This window comes from Gymnoscopelus microlampas (genome assembly GCF_963454915.1).
Source record: "Gymnoscopelus microlampas genome assembly, chromosome: 6".
NCBI lineage: Eukaryota > Metazoa > Chordata > Actinopteri > Myctophiformes > Myctophidae > Gymnoscopelus > Gymnoscopelus microlampas.
The window spans coordinates 47236917-47251308 of record NC_139943.1 but is presented as its reverse complement, the minus strand read 5'-3'; the positions used below and the strand labels follow the sequence as shown (position 1 = coordinate 47251308).

Genomic DNA, 14392 nt, shown 5'->3' with positions numbered 1-14392 from the left:
CATTTGAAAACTTGTGACATGGGATATTCTGCATAATGAGTACTTTCTTTCTGAAGTAAAACATTTGAGTACTTTTTCCACCACTGAGCATTTGTGCATACAACTCTGCCCCCTTTGCACCTGCAAGTTCAACCTGCTCTTCACAATCCAACCTCCTCATGCAAAGTGAATTATATAATGGGTTATTTTAATAGACATTCATTTCCAGTTTCCATGCAAGATAGGCTGAATAGTCTACACTCTAACATGCATAGGCCTACATTTTATATTTATTTGCACAAGGGACTGAGCACCGAGGAACTTTATCACACATTTTGTAGTAGGCATAGCATATAGGCCTATTTGATATTCTTACTCTTATTCTTATTTAAAATGTACAATTCGTGGGCGTGCACTAAAACATAATTTCACCCACTCATAAGTATGCAAACTTGTGTCAACTTGACAATATTGTTAAATTTAAGTTACCAGGTTGCTCATGCAGAGGGAATTGTGCCTGTCAAGTGGCTCACCCTGGTGGTTACAACAAGACAATTAACAGTCAGAATTGGGAGGAAAAGTTACTAAGCACTTCATATTCTAATTCACATCATATTCCTAACAGTGGTGGGGAAAAGTAAAAGTATCAATACTGCAATGTACAGTAGATATACTCTGTTACAAGTAGAAGTAGAAGAAAAATGTACTTCAGTACAAATGTATTGGCATCAAAATATACTTTAAGTACCAAAAAAGTAAAAGTACTCATTGTGCAGAATGTCCGATTTCACAAGTTCAAAATGTATTCAAAATGTTTTTTAAATACCCGATCTGCAAGCTTACAATGCGTCGTGATGCGATGCATTGTGAGCTTGTAGATCTGCTATTTTCAAATGGCTGAAATATATATAGGGCTGAAGTTGTTATTGTGTTTTGTAATAATAATCAAAATCTACAAAGTAACTAGTGACTAATAATATTTGACCCTGAGATGTTGTGGAGTAGAAGTAAAAGTATTGAAAATTGGAAATACTCCAGTAAAGTAAAAATACCTCAAAATTGTACTGTAAAAAAAAAAAGTACAGTAAATGTAAAAACGTAGTTACTTTACACCACTGATTCCTAAGGACCAACGACGCTGACTTTGATGTCACAGTGATGTAGGCCACACAGCCAAGGTGCTCCACTGGCGATGAATTAAGCAATATTACACGAGAGGGTGTGCTTTACCGTCATTATTGGCACGCCAGTGATGCGGTCAGGAACGAGGCGAAGCCGAGTTCCGCCAGCATCACTGAAGTGCCAATAATGTAAGGTAAAGCACACCCTCGAGTGTAATATTGCGATTATACAACAGTTACCAACAAAACACATCCAAAGGTATTCATATTGTGGGGCAATTAATAATAAAAATGTTTCGCTATTGTCCGTTTCCCTGTAAAGAGAAGAGTTTTTGACTGAGAGACATTAAATAGTCCCTGTAGCAGTGCTTTGAGTTTGAGGCACCGTCTCATCAACACAGCTGAGCTATCAATGCTTGCGCAGTGGAATGAATTCCAGTAGGCTGTATGCTCCGTCGTACGACCGTGTCACGCGGCCAAAATAACTGATCTACAAGCTGACAACGCGTCGCGAACTTGTAGATCGGCTATTTTGGCCGCGTGACACGGTCGTACGACGGAGCATATAGCCTACTGGACTGTTAACGAAATGGGAGTCATTTTACTTTACACAGGAGGATATTTATAACCTTCTAACCATTGATCAACCGTAAATCCACCAAATTAACAACATAGTCCATTTTGCATAGCTGTTTGTTCTCCGGTGGCGGCGGTGGGTCAGGCTACTGTCTGTTTGTTTTCCTACCGTGGGATAGAGTGACTTCACAGCACAGCTGTGCCATATAATGGTCTAATCAGGTGCGGACTGGACTGCACTGCGGAGTGATTTATTAATGTGATTAGGCCCGTGCTATGATGCTGGTTTGAAGCACGGCTAGAAAGCTATTTCAACCAATCAGATTGCTTGGTCGGAACTACCTGTTGTATAATGAGAGATACTTATCACTAACTCAACAAGGGTATAGGCTGAAACTTGAATAACAGTAATAGGCCAGTGTCATATCAGTTAATTTACCCCCTCTCTATCATCAACAAGATTAAGTATTTAAAATGTTGTTATTGACATAATATATTATTCTATTATAATAATTGAATAATTATAATTATTGAATAATTATAGTTAAAAAAAGACAATACACAACAATTTATTGACAGGCCATATCTAAAGACAGACAGACAGACAGACAGACAGACAGACAGACAGACAGACAGACAGAGTGTACAGAGTGTACAAACTAGAAAGCAGCACAATGATTCTGGGGTTATCCCTTTATCAGTATCACACCAACAAGAATCTGCACACACCTGGCTGCAGTTATACCTGGCTTTCTGTAATTCTCTGTGTAGGAACACAAACTGTAGATAGCAATGTTAAATGGACAGCCAGACAACAGGCCATCACACAACACACATTAGCAAAATACAGGCCATAATTATGATCTGGAGAGAATGCTAGTCAAATTACATGCAATATAAAACTCCAAATATACGTCACTGATAAATCAATAATGACTTTGTAGAACTCACTATAATGGAGGAAGATTAAACACAACTCTTTCTGGGGTAATAAAAGTCACTTATGTGGTAATAAAAGTCACTAGTATTCCACAAGTGTATACCACTGTGATTAAATGGGTATAGATTAAATTAAGCATTTTTTGGTTTCTGTGAATTAAGCTTGAGGATGATTACAGCTCTATTCATGTACTTTTTACACACAGAGTTAACTTGATGTCAATTTTGCATTGTTCCACATTCACATGAACGTGCCCTCTAGGTTAAGACATAAACAGATGTAAACTTATTGGAGTAATTACAGAATAGGAGAAAGAAACTCTCAAGTGTTACATTAAAAAAGTGGAAAGGGCCTATCCTTAAGGGACCCAATGAGCTTGTACACAGAACAAACAGGACATAAATATTGTATTTTCACTGATACATTTTTGAATTAACCAATTTAGAGAGCAACCATGAGGCTTACACTTTATCAGAACACATCTCCAAACAATCATTGACAGTTCTGACGTACTACTGTTCAAGGAAGCAAAACAGGCAGAGATTTCATTACATTATGTGCACTTTGACACAAAATGATACGTTGTGCTATTGAATTAAGACGAGAAACCTGCTGTGGATGTCCGGAGATAGGAGGATGCAAGAGGTTGAAAATGCCATTGGGGTCATCAAGTGGACACGTCAAGTCTACAGTATGAAAGATATTTCCTGAGAGGAACAGTGAAGCTATTTTTAAATAGAGGAAGGATTTAAAAAAATCTGTCATGATTTATGGTGTCAGAATGACATGGATCAAATGAATGCAGCGGTTGAAAACTAAATGGCTTTTGCATGTCTGTCATGTCTGAGCACAGTAAAGGAGTCAAGGAAGAGAACAAACTCTTATTATTCAAAAATGTATAGCAAAAACACACATTTCATTGTTTTTGGTTATACACATGTGAATAGGCTGTGATGATCTTTTGTTGAACTCAAAAGACCAAATGAAAACACAAAGGCTTGTCAAGTAAGTTAATACTTTTGGAAACTGTTTGTCATCTCTGATCAGTGATTAGTGCCCCTCTCATGCCATTGATTAACCCATTTAGACCTGAGGCCCATTCTAAAAACGCCTTCTAAATCCTGACCTAAGTTTTCTGAAAAACTTCAAATATGTATTAAAAAATTACAAAAAATGTACTGTACATAGCAACAGGAACCCCAAAATTGGTTCCCATCTTGAAAGGTATAGCAATAAATAGGGGTTCCCGCCCAAAATGGGTTAACATGCATTCAACCAGTTCAAGCTGAAAGCAGTTCATTGTTAAATCGATGTTGCCCCGTCATAAACAAACCCAGGGGCACATTTTTATTTATATTTGACAAAATGCAACAAGGTCTGTTTTTCAACTCCAATCCAAACCTGCACCATACCAAAATGACCAGGAAATGGAAATGGAATTGGCAACAAAACATTGTCAATGTCAATCTCTGGAATAAAAACTTCCACTCCAAACAGCAACACAAAGGTTGAGTGTTGCCGCGATCCCCCCACCCCACCTCACACACAATATCCACACCATCTCTGACAGTCAACCGATGACGAAGCAAGGATATTCATACGTTGTAATAATAACCACATACACCGTATATAGATTTTACCTGACGCACACCCTTACCCCAAGTTGTGATGCCAAAGTGACGTCTGATGAAATGATGACACAGCACAAGGGGGAAGAGACGATTTGGAGAGAGAGAAAGAGAGAGAGAGAGAGAGAGAGAGACACTGACAGACAGAGAGAGATGGCGATGGAGAGATGGATCAACAGGATTGGAGGGGAGGGATGGGGGCTGGGTGGGGGGGAGGTGATGATGAGAGAGAGTGGTCCTCATGACATCACGTAGGCTCTTATATACTGAGGGAATGGAGCCCAATGCACTTCACTTTACCACCAGTCCACCACATAGCAGGAAGACGAAGGGGACCCTGAGTGGTGCTGGGAGAGAAGGACAAGCGGAACAAGAAGGAGAAGAAGAAGAAGGAGAAGAAGGGGAAGAAACAGAAGAAGGATCAGCGCTGTGCACACGTTCTCTCTCTCCTCCCACTCTTTAGCTCTCTGAGTGTTGTTGAGCCACAACTTTTGGACTAAAGATTCCTACACAGACAGTGTGGGATTTTCAGGGTGGAATTGTGTTCGTTCTCCTTCCTCTGTCTTATTTACCAAGATGCAGGCACATCAGCTGGCATGCGTGCTCCTACTCTGTTTCACATGCGGAGGACTTTGCACAGGTGAGACATGCGACCCTTATTTTTTTACACTCTCACAGTTAAATTAACACATAAGGATTTCACTGGCCATTTGTGACTAATGTTTATGAAATGAGAGAAAAATGCTCAAAGGTCAGGAGGGGGAAAAAAATTGTACCTCTCACATGAGAGTAAAACGTGCAACAGGTGCTTCCACATGTCATGTCACAGTTTACCCTCAGCATGCCTTTAAAACGTACCAATTACAAACATTACAGTACAACAGGGCATAATCCTGTCTTAATATAGAAATTGCCACAATGAGGCAGCCAAGCGTTTGAGGTGAGACCTCTATTTAACGTTAAAACTAAGAGAGATACTTTATTTGCAACATTTGGAGCGCAGCTCCCAGGGTCAGCATTTAAAAAGACAAAACGTACAGACAATACAGAAAGAACATACATCTTACAATACTGCATATATTCTACAATAGTAAGTAAATAGTAAAAAAAAGTTAATTTAATAAAATAAATAAATACAACTACGTCTTTGTATAGTTAGCAATGTAAGGTTATTAATTTATTCTCCCACTTGATTTAATTCTAGTCTATAAGTTCCTGTCTCCTGTGTTTGATCAATACACACATGTGTGCAAGATTTCTCCATTGTCATTCTTCCACTGATTTGCACCCAAAAGATATAAGACAGCCGCATTACAGAAAAACATCTTTTTATACTAATTTGCATTAAAAAGAGGATGTCTCTAATGTACTTTATTGAGCATTGTGATAACAGCACAACTATTAAGGGTTTTGGTCTTCTATCCTACTCCCACTAAAGATAATATATCTATTCAAAATACAAAGCCCACTAGATGTGTAAACACCAGGCTGTATTGAGTATCCTTACAAATGAAAAGTAATTTAAATCCTATGGCACACACTTGGATTTTGAGAACTCAACAAGAAAAGCAAATAATTACCCAAATATACAGCATGGCATGTCACCTTGTTGTTGTGTTTGTTTTACTGCACGAGGCCCTCAAGTAGAGAACCATGGCAACTGGAAGTGGATGGTGGAATTTGAGATTAAGAATAGATTACTATAGAAAACAATCCAAAGCTAGGCTTTATATTTTTGGCTTAAAATTCAAGAATGACTTAACAGGGCAATACATGAACAGACTTGATAATGCAGAACAGCATTCAAATATGTGTTTCTTTTGGATAAATATTGCATTGTTATATCCATAACAGCGCTCCACTTTTACAGTATCGATTGAAACATACAATACAATGAAACTGATATATTGCTGTATTCTAGGATGTTTTGGAAAACAGCCAAGCCAAACCACGTTTCTTCCCCAGAGAATGTGCATGACTGTATGTAACTCTTTGATCTGTGCCTAACAGATGCGGACCAGGAACAGCGGGCGTTAGACGAGGAGCTCCTGAGTGGTCTCTTCACTTCTAAGGTACATTTTTGTTGCAGCTGTTACACCAGAATGACTGGTGTAATTGTGACATATGTTTTATTGATTAAAAGAAGGACGAAAAAAAAAAGAGATCAAAGAGGGAACTCCCACGTATACTCGTGGCCATCGCCTTCAACCTCTGCCGCCCAGGTGTTCTTTCATGCTGTCTGGATATAGATGTAGCCTGTTAGTCATTGGTCTCACAGGTTTATTCATGATGCAGCAGGTGCACGAGGGTGTCTACAGTTATATTATCTTTCACGATATTGCTATGGCAATTTTATAGTATTTTAGCCAGTATGTGATACCTACGGTATAGTGACTTGTCACAGTCAGAACAGTCATTTGGAAATTAATACAATCTCTCTCTACTATTATTCTAATTTCTCTCTCTCTCACACACACAAACACACACGCACACATGCACACACATGCACGCACACACATGCACGGACACGCATGCGCGCGCACACACACACACGCACACACACACACACACACACACACACACACAAACGCACACTCATGCACACGCATGCACACGCACACAGCACTGCGCTCACAGTCACGTCCATTAAAGTAATTCCACTCACTCATAAAAACCCAGCATTATAAGTAAACTCTCACAGCCCAGCGTCAATTATAGTGCCAAATGAAAATTAATTGACGAGTAAGTCACCCAAGTACTGTGTGGGCCTATAGGCTAACTTTTATTACCTGTTGTTGCCGTTTGTCACGCGCAATGCACCAGCGGACACTCAAGGCGAGCTAGGGAAATGAAGTGGATGGGAGTGGAGTCGGTGGTGTCTAGGGATGGATAGCCTCGGCTAATAGGATTCAGATGGCACTGCAGATGACATATTGGCCAATCCAATCTCTCGCTTTCACTGGGAGCTAATTCCAGGGGGTCCCCGGCAGTTGGAGTTAATATAGCATCAAAATCAGTTTAACCACTTTAAACTGATTTAAAGTGGTTAAACTGGTTAAAACTGGTTAAAATAGCCAATCTCCTCCACGTGTCGCATTGTATAGTGTTGTGAGCTTGTAGATCTGCTATTTTCACATTTTTTTACAGAAATCTTCTCTTATGGGGGTCCCTCCCCGCCCCGGCACAAAACCTTTACAGATGGGGGTCCGTGGCCTATAGTACATGTAATTCATGTCCTTGACATGAAAATGTTTGCGAACCAACGCCAACTCTTGTCTCCTTTCATCTCCTCTAATTTCCTTTCCTCTGCTGATGAACGTCAAGGGACGTCTCACACAGCCTGATGGTGACGAATCAGTGCTGTGATTCACTGTTGCTGCAGAGGGGAGGGTTTCCATGGGGGGATGTGGTGGAGGAAAGAATAATAAATTGCCAGTTGACTGATGGAGTGTTTCAGATAGGAGAGAGCACAGCTTTATAGGAGACAGTTTTCTCTCTATTTGCCAGTGTCCAAAAGCCTTCGTGACATTGATTGATCACTTGTTCTCGTGGTACTGATATCTAGGCATTTGTACATCATTGGCACCTGTTTGATTATCTATATTGAAAAGACAATTTGAGATTTTTTACTGATTATAGATAAATTCAATCCTTATTTATTGCATTAAAGTGCAAGACATCTTTACAAATAATGTCTTAAAAGAAACACTGTGCAATATGTCAAGGTTATTCATAATGTCCTTATTATTAATATTATTATTATTAGTATTTGTAGTAGTAGTAGTACAGTGTTCATTTTGACAGCAAATTCGGATTTAGTCTTAGTCTTAGTCTCAGTCAACAAGATTAAGACTGTAGTAGTAGTAGTAGTTGTATACATGTTTGTCATACGTAAACATTCTAGAGGCACACCTTAGCTATTGCATGTTTTTAACATTCAGTTCAGCAATCACCTGCTTAATGCTTGCATTGCAAATCTTAACGGCAAAACGCCAGGAGAGAAAAGGAGAACCTCACTAAGCAGCTCATGCCAAATGACCAGAGCTTGGTTCACTAGCTTGCCAGTAGCTTAAGGCTCTGACAGGCACGGTAACAGCCTCTAAGCCAAGCAAGTGACAGAAAATTCAATACGCACAAAGACAGGGTCCATTTGTAATGGCAGTAGGGCCCCTATAGGGGACTATGCTGAGGTGCATTAATCCTTCATCCTGGGCCCTCAGAGATAACAATTAACTGGCAACGAGGGAAAGCCCGGGACCCTGATAAACCACCCTCCTCAGTACAATTAAAGGACACACCTCATCTCCTCGATCCTGTGATAAGGCCTCATTTGGAGCTATACTGTCAAATCTAAGATGTAAATGTCAGCATTGGGAAGGGGGGGGGTCTCTCTGGCGTATTGTTACTTAAACTAATGTCTCTTGGTTCAGTACAGTCTTTTGCAAGATCCGTGATTCGATAGGCTGTGCTCTTTTCAAGTGTGATGTCAGAGGCGAGAGAATCTATTCCTTGGCGGCCCACAAATAGAACACAGTGAGATGGGGTTTGGAGGGTCTGTACTGTACTGTCTTCCATGAAGCATCAATTTCCTTTTTCCCTCTCGACCCTCTCTGTCGTTCTCTGCGTGACGCCTGAGGGCCTGTAGTGTGCAGTGAACAACACATACAGTATGCACCAGTGGTGGGAAAGGTACTCACATGTTTTACTTAAGTAAAAGTATCAATAATATTGCAATGTAGAAATACTCTGCTAAAAGTGAAATTCCGGAATTCAGAATTTACTTGAATACAAGTACAAAAGTATTGGTATCAAGATGTACTTAAAGTACCAAAAGTAAAAGTGCTTATTGTGCAGAATGTCCCATTTCACAGGTTCAAAATGAAAAAAAAAATATTTTGAAAATAGCAGATCTACAAGCTTGTAGATCGGCTATTTTCAAATGGCCGAAATATATAAAGGGCTGAAGTGGTTAATGTATGTTTTGTGATAATAATCTAAATCTGCAAATTAACTAGTAACTAAAGCTGTCAAATAATTGTAGTGGCGTAAAAGTACAATATTTGCCTCTGAGATGTAGTGGAGTAGAAGTAAAAGTAAAAAAGAAAATGGGAAATTCTCCAGTAAAGTAAAAAAGAATCCTCAAACGTGTACTTAAGTACAGTACTTGAGTAAATGTACTTAAGTTACTTTACACCACTGGTACGCACACACAAGACACCCAAGCACAGAGGCCCTGAACTGTCGAATCATGCACTCAAATGAGGTTAGAACGGAATAATTCTGAGAAAGAAACAAGGTTAGCCCTGACTCACGTTCCACTTCTAAGTCAGGGTGCTCAAGGCCGACTCCGGTGCATGTGAATGTAATACGTCTGCGTTTCTATAGAGCCTTTTTTCAAAACACGAAATGATGTGCATTGCATTCATCCACATATATTCACTGCATGTATGACGGCAGAGACAAGGGTCTTGCTCAAGGATTAGTTGACACAAAGCCAGTTACATGCAGAAGTTCTGCTGATAGGAAAAGCCTTCGACTTGAATGAGCATCAACCTGTCAATAGAACTAGCTGCTGGTTCCTTTTACAATGAGTTTGATTCACTATGCTTCTCCTCACACAGCTCAAAACTGTATTGATGATCACAATTTTTTAGCTTTTCCCTATAGGGTGGCAAGTACCTCTCTTTATGGCTAAGTGGGAAAAAAGTTTCAAATGCTTCCTGAATTTATTTGTCATTTTTATCCAGAGTCACTGGTAGTAACAAGTACAACCAGAGAATAGATTAACAAAAATCTGCATCCAACAGCAAACATATTATAACCAATAGTATATAGTACAACGTTCAGAGGTTTCCTGTGAGCCCAGTATGATTATTTAAGAGAAGAATGCCAATTAACTCTCCACTGAATGTGGGTCCTGTAATATGTTGCTAGTTCTAAATTAATTATCACAAAGCTCTGTCTGTTTGTCCCCAAAATCTCTTTTGGCCGGTTCTCCTCAGTGGCTGGAGCAATTGATCTGCATTTGCACACAGCCATTGACCATTACCATGTGCACTGAACAGCGAAGCCCGTTTTTCACTTTGCCCCGAATGTCAGCTGTTTATTAGCGTTTTTTGGCAACCAAATCAGTTGCCAAATCATGTTCGTGCATCAAGCGCGGGTGTTGCCACATCCGTGAAACAAGCGGAACATCCGTGAAACAAGTGGACCATGACGCACTTTGGGTGCTCATGTCCCCCGACGGGTATGGTCTAGTAAGATTAACTTGCCAATAAACTCTACACCTCCCCACTTCCCTCCCTCCTCCAACAGATGAAGCAGAACAAACAGAGTGGCGCCCCGTACTGGCGCATGTCGCTGGCCAACCTGTGCAGGCTGGTGAGCGGCCTGAGGATGCCCTGGCAGGAGGCGTGGAGCGGCGAGGAGGAAGAGGAGGAGCTGAACGAGGGGAGGGGACAGTCACTGGAGGGACTCTACGACCTGCAGCGCATCTGCAGAGTGCTGCAACCCCGCGAGGACAGGGTGAGACGGACGGACAGACAGACAGACAGACAGACAGACAGACAGACAGACAGAAAGACAGACATTTCATAGTGACACTCTCAGCTGTATTCACAACACTGTGAACCCAACCACGTTTGCATTGATAGCATCCAGTGGTGTACAGTAACTAAGAATAATTTACTCACGTACTGTACTTAAGTACAATTTTGAGGTATTTTTTACTTTACTGGAGCATTTCCAATTTTCAGTACTTTTACTTCTACTCCACTACATCTCAGTGACAAGTTTTATGCTTTTAATCCACTACAATTATTTGAAAACTTTAGTCACTAGTTACTTTGTAGATTTTTATTATTATTACAAAACATACATTAACCACTTCAGCCCTTTATACATTTGGGCCATTTGAAAATAGCAGATCTACAAGCTCACGATGCGTCGCGATACGACGCATTGTGAGCTTGCAGATCTGCTATTTTCAAAAGATGTTTTTATACATTTGAAAACTAGTTTTCTGCATGAGTACTTTCTACTTTTGGTAGCCTACTTTAAGTACATTTTGATACCAATACTTTTGCACCTTTGCTCAAAGTAAATTTTGAATTCCGGACTTTTACTTGCGCCAGAGTATTTCTACATTGCAGTATTGATGCTTTTATTTAAGTAGAAAATGTGAGTACTTTTTTCCACCGCTGATAGCATCGTGCTGATGCTGGTAGAAACACACAAACAAAACAAGCAGTGACAGATACACAAAATCAATAGCGGGTACTTGTGTAAAAATGCTGGCCAGCACTGCAGCTGTAGCCTACGGGCACATCCATCGTTTTGCAAGCAGCAAACACACCTCATTAGATTCCTCCCCCTCCTCCTCCTCCTCCTCCTCCTCCTCTTCTGTCCCACTCCAACATCGTTTTCATTTTACTTATCAGCTCTTTACACAGGGGACAAGGGCTCCTTTCACAGCGACTGAACGATGAACACCTGCTTTCGCCATGCATGGAGGAGCTGAGTGGAGCAATCGTTTAATCACAGCGCTGCAACATAGACATGGGCACTGCCAACCATTAGCCCCGCGTCACTCTACAGCAAAACCTGGCCTGCCATCCTTCCACAGTGCATGATACTAGGGGTGCATCAGTTAATCGATTAATCCATTCAATCCTTGTAGATATGCTATTTTTGAAAAATCGTGAACATTTTCACCATCTTTTTCAAAAATAGCAGATCTACAAGCTCATAGCGCGGCACTCGGTGCCGCGCTATGAGCTTGTAGATCTGCTATTTTTGAATAGCCAAAAGAAATCTAAAATGACAGAGATGCGTTCCTGGATTGAATGGGTTAACGAATGTAATAGATTACAAAAATAGTTGATTTTGAAATTGCCACTTTCAACCTGGCGGCGCACCGCGTTGTGAGTGTGTACAGTAGATCTGTTATTTTAACGATTTTTTCGTGACACTGTTGTACGACAAAATATGAAACGGGTCTTGAGTGGATCAGACTAATCGATTTAGTCTATTTTAATACTTCTTGAAAAACATTAGATTAATCTAAAATGTAACGGATATGACCCGACATGACAATAACACTTTGTCTGTGCTCTTTCCTCCCACACCTGTCTCTCTGACGCTGCTATTACAGACACTGCGTGACTCTCAGGAATACATGGAGGACGGTGAGCAGAGCATCAACGTTCCGCTCAAGAGGAAATCGCCGTACATTTTGAAGAGGCAAGCGGCGCACAATGGCAAGTCCCGGAGACCGTACATTCTTAAGCGAAGTACGTTTTACTGACGACCAACGGCTGCTGCGTAGATGCGGGGTGACGTGGAGGGAGGCTATACATTATGTGAATAAGTGGCAATGCTTTATTGGTTTTCCTTCTCCCCTTGTAGAGGCAATGTTTTCTCCCCTACTGTATGTTGTCTTTCCCATTCGCACTTCTCGATTGTGTGTCTGGCATTGAGGGTCGTCGATCTGCCTGCATTCCTGCACCATTGACATGTGGTTCCTTGTAAATAAAAGGAGAACCTGAAGCAGCAAAGCAGAAATGTGTATCTTTCTTGAGAGATTATATTTATTTACGATATTTGTTCACCGCACAGTATATTTATTTTCTCTTGGTTGTAATTAAAGGATATGTATTTCAAGACCAGTGTGAAGAGACTTTATATTTTCTTTGGATACAAGCTTTGAAGCTTATCATCATGACACAGGGACACATCTGTTTTCAGAGCACACACTGACATTTTGTACTCATAACTGCTTTTCATGTTTTGCTACACAGTATTTGAAGCTTGCCAAGTTCTCAAAAATGACATTGTCGTTCTTTTGAGCAAGACATTTGTACTTATTGAGGGTTCGAGGCCTATAGGCTCGAAGCCTCTTTGCATCTCTTGGCTTTCACTATTCTTCCGCCGTATTTTCTGTACTGGCATAACCGTGTGGTAACTTTTTACGAAAATTGGCAAAATGGTAGAGGGCTATGCCAAACGGCCAAGGCACGAAACTCACAACCATTGGCCAAAGGGTGGTGCTGTAGCACTCAATCCATTTCTGCCATGTACATTTTTGTATTGTGCATAATGAAGATAATTAGATAATTAGCATATTTGACACATTGGCAGAAATAACAGGGCAAAATCCTAAAAGTGAAAAGATGTAGTGTCAGGGCCCCCCATGAGAAAGATTTATATTTAATACTTAAAAATAATATATATACATTATATATTATATACACAATGTCAGGGATAGGAATCAAACCTATGACATTCTGGTTCACAGGCCGGCTGTGCCTTGTCATGGATTGGCAAGGCACTTTCTAAAAGTTTTAAATACAATTCTTTCTTATGGGGGGCCCCCATAAGAAAGAATATTAGGCCTCAAACTAGAGGCCTAATATTGAGTGCTAGAGTTCCCATTGACCTGGGATTACAGAATAAAACACACTGCCCAATTGTATCATTATTCCACCTGGAACACTGAGAGTCTTTAACTTAGCAAACCAGACCCAACTAGAAAAAGTGCTCCTCGGAGCACAGGTCTCCGCCAGGTCTGGTACGTTATTGTGGCCTCCTGGTGGCACTATAATACACGAAAATATATTTTGAAATATCTTTACATTTTGTTTTTTAATTTCCATTTCTGCTAAGCAGTAAGCTAAATATACTTAGATGTTTTTGATCATGAATGAGGCAAAAACGACCGGAGCTGGGGAGGGTGTGTGTGTGTGTGTGTGTGTGTGTGTGTGTGTGTGTGTCTGTGTGTGTGTGTGTGTGTGTGTGTGTGTGTGTGTGTGTGTGTGTGTGTGTGTGTGTGTGTGTGTGTGTGTGAACCTTGCAACAGTTCAATAGTGTGTCATAGCTCCACCCCTTGCCACACTCATCTGATGAGAGATAGCCTTCATTTCAAAGTAAAACATCTCAAGGATGCATGTCCACAGTAAGGTGGAATTTTTGAACTGTGAATGGAGTTTCTAGGTGAAAGTGTTTTTTTGAGGTCCCAAAATCGTCCATCGACCTCCATTATAAATCTCTGAATTGTTAAAGGAGTACAATTCTAAAACTATTAAACATTTCAAAGATTCCTTTTCAGGCAGACATGTCTAAAGTAAGATGAACATTTTAAAGTATGAATG

General features: G+C 40.4%; 1 protein-coding gene across 1 annotated transcript; it reads left to right on the top strand.

Moving 5' to 3' along the window:
• Nucleotides 1-4820: 4820 nt before the first annotated feature.
• Nucleotides 4821-12549, top strand: nts (neurotensin; the record flags this gene model as incomplete). The annotated part of the gene is made up of 4 exons (XM_084059604.1): nt 4821-4884; nt 6255-6316; nt 10560-10769; nt 12397-12549. The coding sequence occupies 4 exons, from the start codon at nt 4821-4823 to the stop codon at nt 12547-12549; spliced, it is 489 nt and encodes a 162-aa protein (XP_083915730.1).
• Nucleotides 12550-14392: the final 1843 nt, after the last annotated feature.